General features: G+C 40.1%; 1 protein-coding gene across 2 annotated transcripts; it reads right to left on the reverse strand.

Annotated features, from left to right (window-relative positions):
- Positions 1-657: 657 nt before the first annotated feature.
- anxa5b (annexin A5b) lies at positions 658-9,040 on the reverse strand. Of its 2 annotated transcripts, XM_006796081.3 has the most exons (13): positions 8,856-9,040; positions 8,146-8,198; positions 5,472-5,556; positions 5,050-5,144; positions 3,633-3,746; positions 3,407-3,497; positions 3,124-3,203; positions 2,984-3,034; positions 2,282-2,375; positions 1,865-1,960; positions 1,479-1,537; positions 1,142-1,264; positions 658-1,055 (listed from the first exon to the last, which is right to left on the reverse strand). In XM_006796081.3, the coding sequence occupies exons 2-13, from the start codon at positions 8,146-8,148 to the stop codon at positions 993-995; spliced, it is 954 nt and encodes a 317-aa protein (XP_006796144.1). In that variant the 5' UTR covers positions 8,149-8,198; positions 8,856-9,040; the 3' UTR covers positions 658-992. The 2 variants fall into 2 exon arrangements, with proteins under 2 accessions (XP_006796144.1, XP_006796143.1); XM_006796080.3 differs by lacking the exons at positions 8,146-8,198; positions 8,856-9,040 and having other exon boundaries at positions 5,472-5,565.
- Between the last annotated feature and the right edge of the window lie 5,782 nt (positions 9,041-14,822).

Consider the following 14,822-nt stretch of genomic DNA (forward strand, 5'->3'; position numbering starts at 1 on the left):
TATCGTGAGTATGCAGGTATTGACTTAGCTGAAGTCAATACTTGCATAGTGAACTTTACAGTGAACATCCATCCAGATCGTTTGGTACAACGAATGCAGTAAAGCTTTTCATTATGCCTCATCACCAGTAGATGATATATATGATATACATGCAGTAGTGGTTTAATCTGACCTTTTTCTTTAATAATGATGCAATAACATAAAACTCTCTATTGCTGGTAAGAGTTAAAGTGTTTTTTTTATATGTAAAACCTGAATCTGTAAGTAATTTCAATTTTAAGATACAATGAGTAGATAAAGAACATATTTGGCTCTTATATGTAATAGCCTTTTTGCCCAATTTAAAATAAATAAGTATTTTATTTTAAATTACTTAGAATTGTAAATCATGCAAAGCTGTTTCAGTACAGCCCGGGAATAAAAACATGCAGCTCTTCTGTGACGTTGAAGATGAACACTGAGTAGTGAGTGACTTCCCCATCTATCAGCTGAAGAAGACGCCTACAGAGGGTCAGAGCTCAGCAGCTCACCTCATCTCTAACAAAACTCCTTTGACTCCCTCTCGTGGTCATGAGAGGTCAATACATATGTAAAAAACAAAAACAAAAAAACAGCATACTGGCTGCAATATTATTAACGAGACACCACTGAACTTCATCAAATTAAGCATTTATTATTGGATATATATGTTCTCCCATACAAAGTGCGAACTAGACAATTGAAGTCTGATACTTCAGCATAATATTTCGTTGTATAGTGAAGATATTAGCGGATAAAAGCTGCATTCATGTTGACAAAATGTTAGCTACCTTTCAAAGACACGGTTTGGAATCATAGTTTTAAAAGATCTCATGTGTTCTCTCTCCAACACAAGACAGCTTTGCTGAGAGGAACCAAGACTTTGAGTTTCTTGTGGTTAGCTTGTTGTTTCACTGAGCCGACAGCCGAGAAGGCACTTCAGGTGTGGTTGCCGTTAGTGATTATTGCCATGATTATGCATCATCACCGCCACAGAGTGCAAGTAATGCCTTACGATAGTCACCGCCGGCGTCTCCCTGCAACAAACAAAGACGGGCACAATTTAGGAGAAAAGGCAAAAAGTATCAAGGTGTCTATGGAGGTAAAAATATTATGTGTGTACCTTGATCATCGAATGCAGAGAGCAGGCAAACAGCCTCCTGAACTGAGCTCTGATGTCCAACAGGTCCACCTCACTGCGAGTCACCATCACTCTGATCAGGGTGTTATCGTCAGTGCCTGCACCCTGAGTCGAGAACACACAATGCAGTGACCAAACACCTCACAAACATCAACGCACAACTGTAAAAGATACATGAATAACTCCATAGTGATAAGCATTAAGCCCTTTTGCCTCCATTATGTCATAAACCCATTTTGACAGGTTAAACCATTACTGGCAAACATGCACTGACTCAGAAAGCCTCACTTCAAGCTGCCAAACCTGTCTGTGCTCTTACCTTCATGGCGTAGTACAGGGTTTCAGCAAAGTAGGCAGGAACACTCCTGGCACACTTCACTGTACAAAAAAAACACACAACAGAAAGGAAATTCATCACTGTGTACTTATAAGTAGTAAGACTGAGCAATGAACTGAACCGATGTCCAAGTATGACGCCATGACCCAATTTAAAATGTGATACAAAAATGTGGTTTTTGCAAGATCCAAATAGGAAAAAAGCTTTGATGATCTCTCTCTCTCTGTATATATATTATTTCATCATTTTGCTGATGCTTTCTTTTTTAGTTTATTGTTGTGTTCTTTTACCAGGATTGAAAAAAAGCCTTCCTTTTTGGGGAGCAAGTGACAAAAGAATAACTTCAGGGAGTCATCTAGAGCACATACCAACGGCAAGGAGGAGGTCCTTCAGGTTTCCAGACGTTTCTCTCTTGATACTCTCCTCAATCTCATATCCAGACAGCTTCATGTAAGCGTCGAATACTGGAATGCAAATAAAGTTTGGAGTGAGTCTGATGTTAGTGCAGCTATATGGCTTATCTCCCGTTTCAGTAAAGCTCAACCCACAGTTTGTAGGGAAAGTGTGTAAGACCAAATAAGAACCTGTGGCAGTAAGTGGAGGTGAGTAAACTTCAAATCAAAGCTGGCTTCAGTTGAATCTTGTTATATATTAATTTAGCCAACACATAACTGACATCACTGGCTGCAGATGTAATTTGTTTCAGAGTGCAAACACTGTCCACACCCTGGACCACTCTGTCTTCACCCACTCATACAAACTGTTTTTACCCCACACTCACAAACCTTTCCTGAGGTGTTCTGCACTCCGGTTACCCAGGATGGTAACAAAAGATTGTTCGTCAGTGCCAAACTTCTGCTCTCCTGCCTTGAAGAGGGCCTAAAACCAGAAAATGGCACACAAGCATGTTATTATTTAAGGCGTGTTTTTTTTTAAATCACAGGGAGAACTGGCAGAGTACAGGAGAAAACTTGAAAAAACTACACATTTTTACTGTAAACTCTGCAGGAGATTATCCTGCTTTTGTAGTCTTACAGGTCCAGAATGCCCATTTTTGTGGACTACCAAGCCTGAATACCTCAGATCCTGCTGCACTGATACTGAGTCTTTGTACTAGACCCAGCATGTTGTTGTCCGATCCAAATCATTCTATGCTTCACTTTGAAGTGATTTCCACGTGACAAAGTTGATTTGCAACAGAAATCACACCTAGATACATTTCACTAAGATATCTATGATCAGATTTGGCTGTAAAAACTCCAGAGAGGAAAAGAGCTGAGCCTAGTAAAAATTCACAGGACCTTTTCTCTAAGCAAAAACATGACAACATTTTAAGGGAAGTTTTGCTCATGTTGTCCAGCAGAGGTCATCAAACCATCTTTACAGACTAACTGAACACCTGACCAAACGCATGTGATGGTCATGCCCTGAGACTAAAAACAAAGAAGCCACTGAGGATGAGGAATCAAATATTTTAAAAAGCCTACCTGAGCGTCACTCTCGATGCTTTCCGACTGGATCCCCGTCTGCCTGTTTGCCTGAGAAGGGACAGAACATTTTAATTAAAGAGGAGAGGAGAGGAGAGGAGAGGAGAGGAGAGGAGAGGAGAGGAGAGGATTACAGTTACCTGAAGAAGAATAACCAGAAGTCTCTGGAAGTGACCTGAAGTGTCACCCGTTATATCTTTCTCCAGGTCGTCATCATACTCTGAAGGAAACAAACTGCAATACTCAATGCCCTCACATGACCCCAAAAAGATTTGTGTCTTCTCCAAGAATCAAAACAGGTGTCTTTTACTTCTTAGCACGTTGAATGTGCTTCATTTTAAGTACACTAAAATTATATTGAAACCATTATCAGTGTGAAAAAACATTGTGTAACTTGTGTGTGTGTGTCTGTGCAAGTGTTACCCTGTTTGTAGGCAGCGATGATTTGCTTCACCTGCTGAGATGTTCTGGAGGCAAGGATCTCCACCAGCACTTTCTCATCTGTTCCAGCCCCCTACAGGCCAAAATGGGAAATGTCACAGATGCTGCCTGAGTTTCCAGCTGCTATCTGTGCTAAAATTTCTGTCTGTACATGAAGATCGTGGCGTGAGACTTCTGATCGGTTTATATCTGTCACTGGCGCACGTACCTTGATTGCATTGCGAAGTGATGTCACATCATAAGTAATGGGTGGAGTCATCAGAGCCACAATGAGCGTCTCAAATTTCCCGCCCAGCTCTCCTTGCAGGTCACCTATCAGGTCCTGACAGATGTGGAGATACACAATATGCACTTGAACGAGGTGTGGATCACCATAAACCCAGAGTGTGAAGCAGTTGTGTGGCCTAAAAACTTAACTAGGGTAACTTTATAGTATTGTCAAATACTTTGAAGCTTAATTGTATTTAAGCAAAAAAAAAAAAATTAAAAAAATTGCAAAATATACTTAGATTCAGATTAGGGCTCGAACAGCTAGCCTGGCTCTGCTCAAAGGTTCAGTAAACCTTTGTGTTAACGTCAAGCTAATGTTAAACCAAATGACGCTTGTTGTTTCAGCTTTTATGTCAAGCTGTGCCAAAATGACAGTAGCTAGCAGCAGCTTCGTTTATTGCACATTAAAGTATTGTTTTGCAGTCTTAATGACCTGTCAGCTAACTGTATAACCTGTATGGTGAACAGAGGTGTAGATGTGAACCTCTTTTTTTGTAACTCTTATCTTCACTAATTCATTGACTGTTTGTTCGATGTTTTTGGCAGCGTGGGTCCAGGTGTAAACACGTCAGATATATCATCATCACCTTTACGGTTAATATGGCAGATTTGTTAAACTAGTTCATGCCCCAAGTTTAGTATTTCTGGTCTATTGCTTGGCAAAATGATGATGTCACATGTGCATTTTTACAATTTTGTCTTTGTCATGAAGCTAAAATTGCACTTTTATAAAACGTTGCAGGTGTAAACAATACAAATGGGTCATTTTTATCCTGTTGGTAGATGGTTGCTAAGCAACACTATTACATCATAACATCTGATATAGATAAGAGCCTTAAGCGCAGATGCACCAGGTTTTGTTGCTCCTGATCATGTAGGAGGAAATCACAGGCAGGCAGAGATGTTGTGTATTGTAGTAAGACCGCTGACTAAAGACCAAGAGCAACATTAGAGGGATAAATAAATATTTACATACACAGAGCTGTTAACATGAAGGTATTAGCGATTTAAGATAATCATATTTCAACAATAAAAATATAGGAAAATTGGGGTTTCTTTGTAGTTTGTAACTTTTTTTACTACTGGTGCACTGTGGATGACCGATTTCACTTCTGTTTAGTATCATCTGCATTTTAGAGCATTCCAAACCTCTGTAATAGAGAATCACAGAGATTTGGAATTATAGATAAAGTGCCAAGACTGCAGAATGAGTCTGAGTGAGATTGGAGTGGCTTAATGCGGGGCAGTGTGCCTTTGGCCCACAGCTTTGCTCGGCTGTAACAGTGGGACAGTTAAACTGAAGGTGTGACAGATGTGCTCGAGCGAGGTAACAGCTGTCCAAGAGGTGTTCAGACCTTGCCATACAGAGTTTTGTAGGTGGTCTTGATCTCCTGCCTCTGGGCGTTGCTGCGAGCCGTGACCAGCTGCAAGATGGCATCCTCGTCGGTCCCTACAGTGACAACAAACACGGTTCATGAGCAAAGCTCTTTATGTCACAGGATACGCTGCATGCAGCACAAATTACATAACAATGGTCCTTCGCTGTCTAGGTGGATTCATATTTACATCTATTCAACCCACATAATTACAGCCTGCAGTCTAGGTCAGCAGATGTGTTTGCTCACAGTGACTCATCTCAAGTTACTCTGCTCACGTGGTTGTGAGTCACTGCTGTCTGTGCGATGCTCCACCCAGACAGCAGGGATTTCTACACCGAAAAGAAATTCCCCGAAACAAGCTCTCCAAATGCATGTATAAATAAACATGATCAACTTACCCAGGCCTTTCATGGCCTTGTGCAGAACCTCTGCGTCCGCACTGGCGCTGAAATTTGCGCTGGGTTTTACAGTTCCTCTGTTGGCCTGCAACATGGAAGATGTGCACAGAGAAAGTTGGTCTTTGCACTTTTGTCCAAAGCCAAGGTGTACACAACTTTGGTACACCTTGCTAGTACTGCCTTCATTGAGTTTAGTTTAGTTTCAACAAGGTGGTGGAAACATTTGGATCTATATTCACAGACAGCATCACACGGCTGCTGCACATTTGTCGGTTTCCCATCTATCTTGCTCTACTGGTTTGACATCTCGTGACTGCAGAGGCCATTTGAATACAGTGAACTCATGTTAAGGGAACTGGTTTCAGAAGATTTGAGCTCTGTGACATGGTGTGCTATCCTGCTGAATACGTTCCCCATATCCTCACACCACCACCTCCAATCTGAACTGTTGAGACAAGCCAGGATGGACCATGCTGTTGTTTAAGCCAACGTCACATTCAAATACACTTTAAAATCACCTTTCTTCCACATTCTGATGCTCAATTTGAACTTCAGCAGGTCATCTTGACCTATGGGATCATACATGCACTGATATGACTGGCTGATATTTGCTTTAACAAGCAGCTGTAGCTAATAAACTGGTTGGTGAGTATATAGATGATAAAGTACGAAATCCTCCGTGAAAACTGCAATAACACATGCTGAGTATTTGTCGATAGAGTGGTAGCTATGATAATTACATTACACATATTGTTATTGTCAGTTGTATATATTCTGTTTATATCCAAGGTTATCATTCTCAATGCAGTGCGGTGTAGTACTGCTGATATTATATGGGCACATTCTTAACGTCTACAGTATCATCAAGGACGTTGGGTCTTTGCAAAAAATTCAAATCACTGGATTTAAGCCCACAAATATTAATTTCTCTGTGCGATACAACAGAACAATGTCACATGTGTATACTTTGTTAGGCACATAGTTTTGTACACCTACTCCTGATTTGTACTCAGATTAATGACCTAATGACTTACAGCTTGACTTTAACATTGATTTTTAGTAAAACAGAACCTTTCTGTAACAACAATGCACTGATTCCAGACACTCCCGCGCTCATAAAAATCAGCGGAACGTTGAGAGGAAAACTACTGGAATGCTTCTGGAATTCTGACCCTCAAAATTTTAAAAAGTCAAAAATCTAGAGCACAAGAGTTGCTGTTAACAACCAGAATTTTGTCTGTTTCTGCAGGAAGGAATGTCAAAATGACACGCATCCAATCATCCAATCAAGCAAAAAGTGACCCAACGTGGCTCCTTGGACAAACAGCTGAACAAGGAGGTATTTAGACAACAACAACGTAACACAATGCACATCCCTCACACTGGAATGCTAGGGGTTGGAGTCTGTAGCGAGTGATTCACTGATTTCCCTGAGCGGGTCCAGGCATGACCTGAGGGCGGAGGGGATGTATGTAAACACCACAGGCCATCACAGCTGGCGTCTCTCCTTAAAAGCACTTCTTATTACTTACCATCCTTCTTCATTGGCTGCTGTTGCCATGGAGACTGTACACAATCCACCTAGCAATGCTTTTGCAAAAGGATGTCCTCCATTATGTACCATTTTATTGTTACCTGTGCAAATGCTGTCAACAGAGTTAAGCTCCGGTGATCACAACTACAGCTCTAGCCTGATACCCAATCCCGCATAAAGATGCAACGTATCATTATTATTCCATCTTTAATTAAAAAGCTCACTAAATGAAACATCATTTTATTTTCTTTGTGCAAACAGGATTATACAGTTGATCTGTTGTGGGATCCACATTATGTGCTGTAGTTAAGTATTTACAGAAGCAGCACTGTGTGCAAGTGTGTGAGTCAATATAAAGTCCACGCTAGTCAGGAAAGCAAACAGGCGTGTTGGGAGAATAGTAGAGGTCTGTTGTTGACAGGGATAATATTACATATATCAGATCTGAATGCACACGTAGTAGAAATGCTTGTCTAAGAAAGACCTATTCAAACGTTTTGTTAGCACTTCATAGTAAACACACTCTCAGAATAAACTGCCAGGAAACAAAAAAACAGCACAGCTGATGACAATTAAAAAAAAAACTTTTTTCGTAACTCAACTGCTGAAAAGTAAGAAATTCCCCTTTAAGAGGAGGAGGCTGGCTTTAAACTCCAGACCAGATGTGGACATTTGTGCATTACACACAGAAAGAGGGGGAGAGGTGGAAAACCGCAGAGGAGACCCACCCGAATGGAGCAGAGCCCACATGAGTCATACACCAAACTTCCCCAAATGAGATTTCTCTCCAGCCTCACGATCATGCGCGCACACCCAAAACACGCATATAAAAACGGATCTAACTTTTACTGTTTCACGATGTTTAAGGTTCAATACAGACTGTAAAAGCGTCAAAGGTTAACCTGCTGTCTCCCGACAACAACAACAACGCTCACCGAGAACCTTATATAAAGTTTCATAAAGTGGGCGTTGTCTCAGACTTGACCGGCTAAAAGCCAGCGAATCAAACATTTGCATAAATAACGGTTTTATTCCTCGAGACTTCTGCAAAATCTGATTAATCAGCAAGCGTTTTATATTCAGTTCTGCGTGTTTATTTGCGCTGACATCTGAGAAATGAGCGGAGTGGAAAGGACTCACCATTTTGACAGTCTTTTAAGTTTGTTTTTCCAACGAAAGGAAAAAGTGCAGATCTGTTGGAGAGAAACAAATGTTATCAGGCAAGGAGACGAAACAAACTTTTTATTTCCGGTAAACTTTCCACTGTAATTAACTCATCCCTAATCATCTCCGCTAGGGTTTCCTGTCCTGCTGTACGGTATATACAGCAGCTGCTATCTAGACTACAAGTCTTGTATCATCAGGTGGAGACGGGGTCCGGCTGTGCCCCTGATAGATAGGTAGATAGTATCCCATAGTCTTGATCTTTAGTTCAAAAACACTTCTTATACTGAATAACTACTCCTGTAATTTTGGAGATGTTAGCTCTTTATTCAGTAAAGTTACAGGAGGATACAAATAGTTATTAGGCAAAAAGTCCTCAGTTTGTTGAAATAATCCCGTCCACACGAGAACAATAATATAAATATATATATTTTCTGTTGTAACCCTCAAACTGAACGGTAATGTAACGACACTCATTTTTCACAGAACTAAAACATCACTACTTCCATGTCTAGTTGGCTGTAATGGAGGCGGAATAAATTGGATCTGCTCTCCGTTCGCAGCGCTCCGGAACGCAGGGGAAACAGATTTTGTCCGGGATACCTATCTTGGCACACCCTGGTAGTTACAACGGAACTTTCTATAGGTCTCCTATAAGTGAGAGTGAACACCGGTGAGGAACTTACCGATGAGCCGCAGCTGTGAAACGGAGCTCAGAGGACGGAAGGAGAGACCCGCTGAGAGCGAAGTGAGGAGGAGAAGTAGACAGGAGAAGCTCACTTGGAAAAACTATGCGCGTGAGTGAGTGAGCCACACCCCAGTGATCAGGGCACCGGGGCTGCCTTGCCCTTGAGCACTCTGGGAAATGTCGTTTCCTTACATGGTTAAGCTGCTAACAGGGAAATGATGACAAGGGTCTTTCTCGCCTCTTTATTTCATGCTGCGTGTTTTATAATGGTTTATAAGAGGAGGTGCGATATTTTGCATCTAACATGCTCCTTCTGGAGTACTTGGAGAAGCGGAGCAAGTTGAAAATACAATATTGACATTACATATTATAAAGTTTCTGTGTAAGCAAACAGATGCTTGTTGGTTTAGCCTGAAGGCGTGGTTCCCCCCACCTCCTTCTGATTTCGTGTCCATTACATCCTAGTGGAAATTATAACTGTGAACGTGGCATGGGATGTTTCACAAAAATGTTCTGCAGCACTCGACAGTGTTTACAAGTTACAGCTTCTAGTCCATTTCCTTGATAATGCTTCGGTCACGTGTTTATTTTCATGACTTGATGTGAGAAGATACGGTGGGCGAAAGGATTATTTCATCTTCTGCTGAATTTGTACGTTTGCGGATTTGCAAAAAAAAAAACCCAACTTTAATTTTTATGGTAGTTTAATTTTAACAGAGAGACAGAACAAAAGGTGCCAGAGATAATTTATCGCTACTGTTTGATGATGCAACCTATAAAAACACGGGTGAACTTTAACAGAAGGGCAGGTATTTATGTCAGGGGAGACTGACAGAAACATGGCTGTCACCGTGAAAAAAATGTGACCAATAAAGAACGTCACCATTGAAACACGTATATGGATTTGATTTGTATCATTGGGATCATGAATGCTCTTCATTTAGTAGCATTCCACTTTGGCATGTTGGGAATCTTCATCCCATGTCAATAATTTACCAAGTAAACTGAGAGGGAGTGATCGATTCAAACAAAGAAGCTATACACACACAGACAGAGGTGTGTGTGTTAAAAAAAACACGAGTTATGTGGGTTAGATTTATGCAGATTTTGACACCACCGCACACGACTGAAAGCTTTTATTATAAACACAATTTTTGAGATATAAAGAATTGATTTTTCACATTTAAATGGGTAAAAATAAATACTGAACTTCCAACATCACACTTGTATATGAACTGCATGTGGGAAATTGTTTTTTTTCTGAGACGTCATGATTGATGCTGCCAGTATGTCCAGGTGTTACAGGAATAAAAACTTTCCCCTTCAGCATGACAGATTGTGAGTACTTACAAATATCACACACACCGTTCTGCATCGTGAAGATCAAACATCCCAATTTTCTTGGCATTAACATAGTTGGTACAAAGAATTTTTAACTGGAGGATGACTTTAAGCATCAGTTTATCAGAAAAAGTTCTGAGGGCTTCACCCATTCACATTTGCTTACGACTCTGGCTATTGGAAGCTCCGAAATGCTCCATCCATTCATCAGTTTATTCAATTTAGGGACATGGGGGCAGCTGGAGCCTATCCCAGCTGTGACAGGGAGAAAGGTGGGCTAACACAGACAGACATTCACAGCTAAATTGGCCAATTTAGAATCACAAACTGTGGGAAAACCCACAGAGCACCCAGAGAATGTCCACACGGATACTGGGAAAACATGCAAATTCCACACAGAAAGGCCCCAGCCAGCTGGAGGAGTCTTCTTTCATTTCTAACCAGTGCACCAGTGTGGTTATCTTCATCATGCAAACTCTCAACTTCATCTAGAAATCTTGGGGTTTTTTTTGTATTTTTCTGGACTCTTTGCACTTTTGCACTCATCCAGCACATATCAAGCTGAGGTCTAGAAGTAATCATACATTTATGAACACTATGAGCAGAATCGCTCCTGGAATGACAGACATGACATTTAATAAAACTGTAATCAGACTGACATGCATCCACGTGTGGATGCAAACATACTACGAATACAACATGCATCAATAAACATACTATTTTGAATTACTATTTAAAGACACCTAATATATTTGAAATATTATACCACAATTCATAAATTGATCACATTAATTAAAAAACAAGAAAAACAGGCCGCTTTTGGAAGCAGGTGTACATCACACCGCGTGTTTGTCACTTTCTGCCTCTGAAACGTTGTAATTGTCTGAGTAAAAACCAGAGTAACAGAGCCAACAGCATGCTGAGCGAGGCGAAGATACAACAGTACACCACCGTGCTCCATCCCCAACCTGCTCCTAAAGGAGGCACACCATTCATCTCAGCAAGTATGCACCAGGATGGACAGACCGCTCTCTGAAACGGTTGCCTCTTAGAGTTATGGTGATGTACAGTAACAGTGTTAGGGTCTTATTCTGTTGTCTACAGGTAATTATTTGGTTTTTCTTGTCTTCTGGAAGATGTGACCATCCTGTGAGGTCCTGACACTAGGTGCTAAAAAAATAATAGCTTCAGTCAAATTTCTTCAAGATCAAATGGAAGAAGATGGAAGTTCCAAGAATGAAGGTCTTAACTCAAGCCTCCAGTGTGTGATCAGAGGAATATTCCACAAATATGAGGAGCATCCAAATGTATCCGATTTCTCTTTTCACTTCTTCTTTCTTCTGTCCTCTTGACTGGATTTTCTATATACTCTTGCTTTCCCCTTTTAAACCCACAGGTAAATATGCCATCGACACAGGCAGACAGACAAATGGATGCAGACATATAGAATATATCACCAGCTACCCATTTCAGTCTGACCTGTGAGCCCACCCACATGAAATCTCCGCCCTTCCCTCAGGTGACTTCCATCATCACATCTGATTAAAACATACTTTTAAAATCCATTCTGTCTGAATAAAACATATACTTTGTAGGTTCAGTACAATGTACACTCATTTACTGCAACACTTTATTAGGTACACATTCCAAAGATCAGACTCCCTTTTGACTCCACAACTGCCTTATTTTTTCACTGCATAGATTCAAACATGGTACTGAAAACATTCCTCAGAGATTTTGCTCCATGTCGACATGATAGCACTACACAGTTATGGCAGATTTTCAGCTGTGTATTCATGATTTTAATCACCACATCCAGCAACAATCAGTCCAATTGAGATCTGATGATTGCGGAGACCATTTAATACATAAACTCACTGTTCATGTTATAGAAACTAATTTTAGATGAATTGAGCTTTTTAAATGGCACGTTATCCTGTTATAGGCAGCCATCAGAGGATGGGTACACTGTGGACACAAAGGGATGGACATAGTCAGCAACAATACTCAGGCTGTAGTATTTAAACAATGCTCAGTTGGCACTAAGGGCACGAATTGTGCCACCACCCATATGAATCATTGATGCAAGACAGGATGGATCCATTCCTTCATGTTGTTTAGACCAAATTCTGACCCTATCATATAATGTGGTACCCGGTATGGTCTTCTGCTGCTATAGTTATGTTTTCAGATATGCTCTTCTATATACTTTGGTTGAGATGGGTGGTTATTTAAGTTATGTTTGTCTTACTCTCAGCCCAAAGGAGTCTGAACCTTTCTATGCATATTATTTTAATGGCTGATTAGATATTTGCATTAGCAAACAGCTGAACAGGTGCACCTCATGGCGTGGCCAGTGGGTGTATTTTAAAGTCCATTCTCCATGAATAAAACATGCATGCTGTAACCACAGTGCATTCGTACACGCAAGTACCTTAAAGAACCCAGTTTCAGGACACATAGGCAGCACATTGATGAACACAAGCTGAGCTTTCATGGAAAACGTAACTGATTTACAAGTCCAAAGAAGAAATCAACAAAACCGAAACAGAAGGAACCAAAAAGACATCGCAGGCAGTAAAACTGGTTAGCCAACAACTTTCAGAGGAGAAAATAGGACTACAAATAAGGACCATAACTACAGGTGAATCCAGTGAAGGTGGAGTTGATAGAGAAGGAAAACAAACACAGAGGAATTAAAATATGGGAAGACCCACAAGGAACAGCAGTTACCAAAATACAACAGGAAGTTACTACAAATGAAACACAAAAGGCACACAGACGCAGGCAGTCTCTCTATCTTTCTATCAGTGTGAAAAAGTTTAGCTACCCATCAGATGTCAGAGTCAGATGATTCATGAGCTATGCAGTATGAAGGAAACAACATATTTTCATCAAGTAAAATTTTCATATGCACAAGTGTACTTGTAATATATGTAATGTAATGTTGACATTACATTCATCTCTTATGTTATTGTGCCATCAGGTGGAAGGCAGGAGAAAAAGACACTATTGCACATACAATTTACTCAGCAGGTTAGTCTCACCTAAACAGACCAGTACCTGCATAAATAATCAGGTGCTAACACAGGCATATAGGCCAGAATCACACCAAACGAAGCAAACAGATGCAGAAAAGCAGGGAATATAAGACACAAGGAAACAATCCCACTGGAACCCTGGGCTAAGGTCATATTTAGCAACTAAAGTCTGTAGAGTTTTTCTTCTTTATTATTATAATAACAATTATAATAATTTAATATTATTTAAAGAACAACAACACAAGCAGATGAATAGTTAAATACATTATCCTGAAGCAGAAAATCCCATGTTTGGGGAAAAAAAGGAAATAAAAAAAATCAGATTTTCAAGGACATTGCACACAAAGATTTCATACAGGTAAAAACACTGAGATTATTGTTGTAAGAAAAACACTCTTCAGACTAACCATCCAGTTCTAGGTGTGGCACAACATGTGATTACAAGTTTTATCAATTCAGGTTTTACTTACTACAAGCTATAAACTCCTAGCCTCATTTCATATGTAAATATGCTGTTTAGTTACTAATAAGTGGTTGTTTTTAAAGGAGAAAGGCTAAATAATAATAACTCTCTCTGGTAAAGAGACCAGAATAATAATATTTAGGTATGGGAATACATTTGATCATTTATTATTATTATTAGCTTTGGTTATTTATTTATTTTTAAATATGGTTATTTTAAAAAGTATAATTTCTTCATACTGACTTTTTCCACGTTGTATAATTGTCATATAACATAGCGAATTACAGAAAAAAATAGTCTGTTTCTAGTTTTCTCTTAAGTGGTCTGTGGAAACAAGGACTACAGAAGGGAAATAAACGTAGTCTGTGCACTACAAATAAATATAATTAATATTGCTGTGACTGTTAGCTTGTTGCATGTGCAGTGAACAGAAGTGCAAGTAGCAAAAACGTTGAACAGGTATAAGAAGGTATAAGAAGGCTGCAGTTTAAATCTTATTTAAGTGTTAGAGGCTGCACAAGTATTGTTGATAGGGAGTCATCAATACGTCACACCTACTTTCTAGAAAGAACGCGATTTACTCGGAATGATCTTGTATTTAGAGGTGTCATTTCATGAATATCTACTTTTATAAACGTAAAGGTCTTTCTGAGATGTACTTTGGTATTCGGGCGTATAAAACGTTAAATCTGGCGTTTAAGTCTGTTTGCTAAATCTGTGCACCGAGGGTTATTTGCTCTGGGCGCACCCCCGCGTCTGTCGGTAAGTGGTATGATCAGCAGCGATAAATACGGGTACACGCGCGGCTGTTCGCTGTAGTCAAGATAGCAGATTGAACTAGAGAAGTGATAGCTAAACTTTAGCAACAATGGAGTGGACCCCGATGGAAATCAATCCAGAGGTAAGGAATGTGTGCTTAATTACAACAGTAATGCTTTCAAAGACAGCAGACTTTTGTCTTACCGCTGTCTTTTTTCGTTTGTTTTTGTTGTTTCAGATGCTGAACAAGGTGCGTATGAAATTAAACGTTAGCCGCCGAGTAATGGCGACATGTTAGTAACCACTGACCCAACCGCCAGGTAAGTTTCACAGGGGCTAATTAGTTTACAGGGCCGTTAAC

This window comes from Neolamprologus brichardi, chromosome 6, assembly GCF_056152115.1.
Source record: "Neolamprologus brichardi isolate AB-2024 chromosome 6, ASM5615211v1, whole genome shotgun sequence".
NCBI classification, from domain to species: Eukaryota; Metazoa; Chordata; class Actinopteri; order Cichliformes; family Cichlidae; genus Neolamprologus; species Neolamprologus brichardi.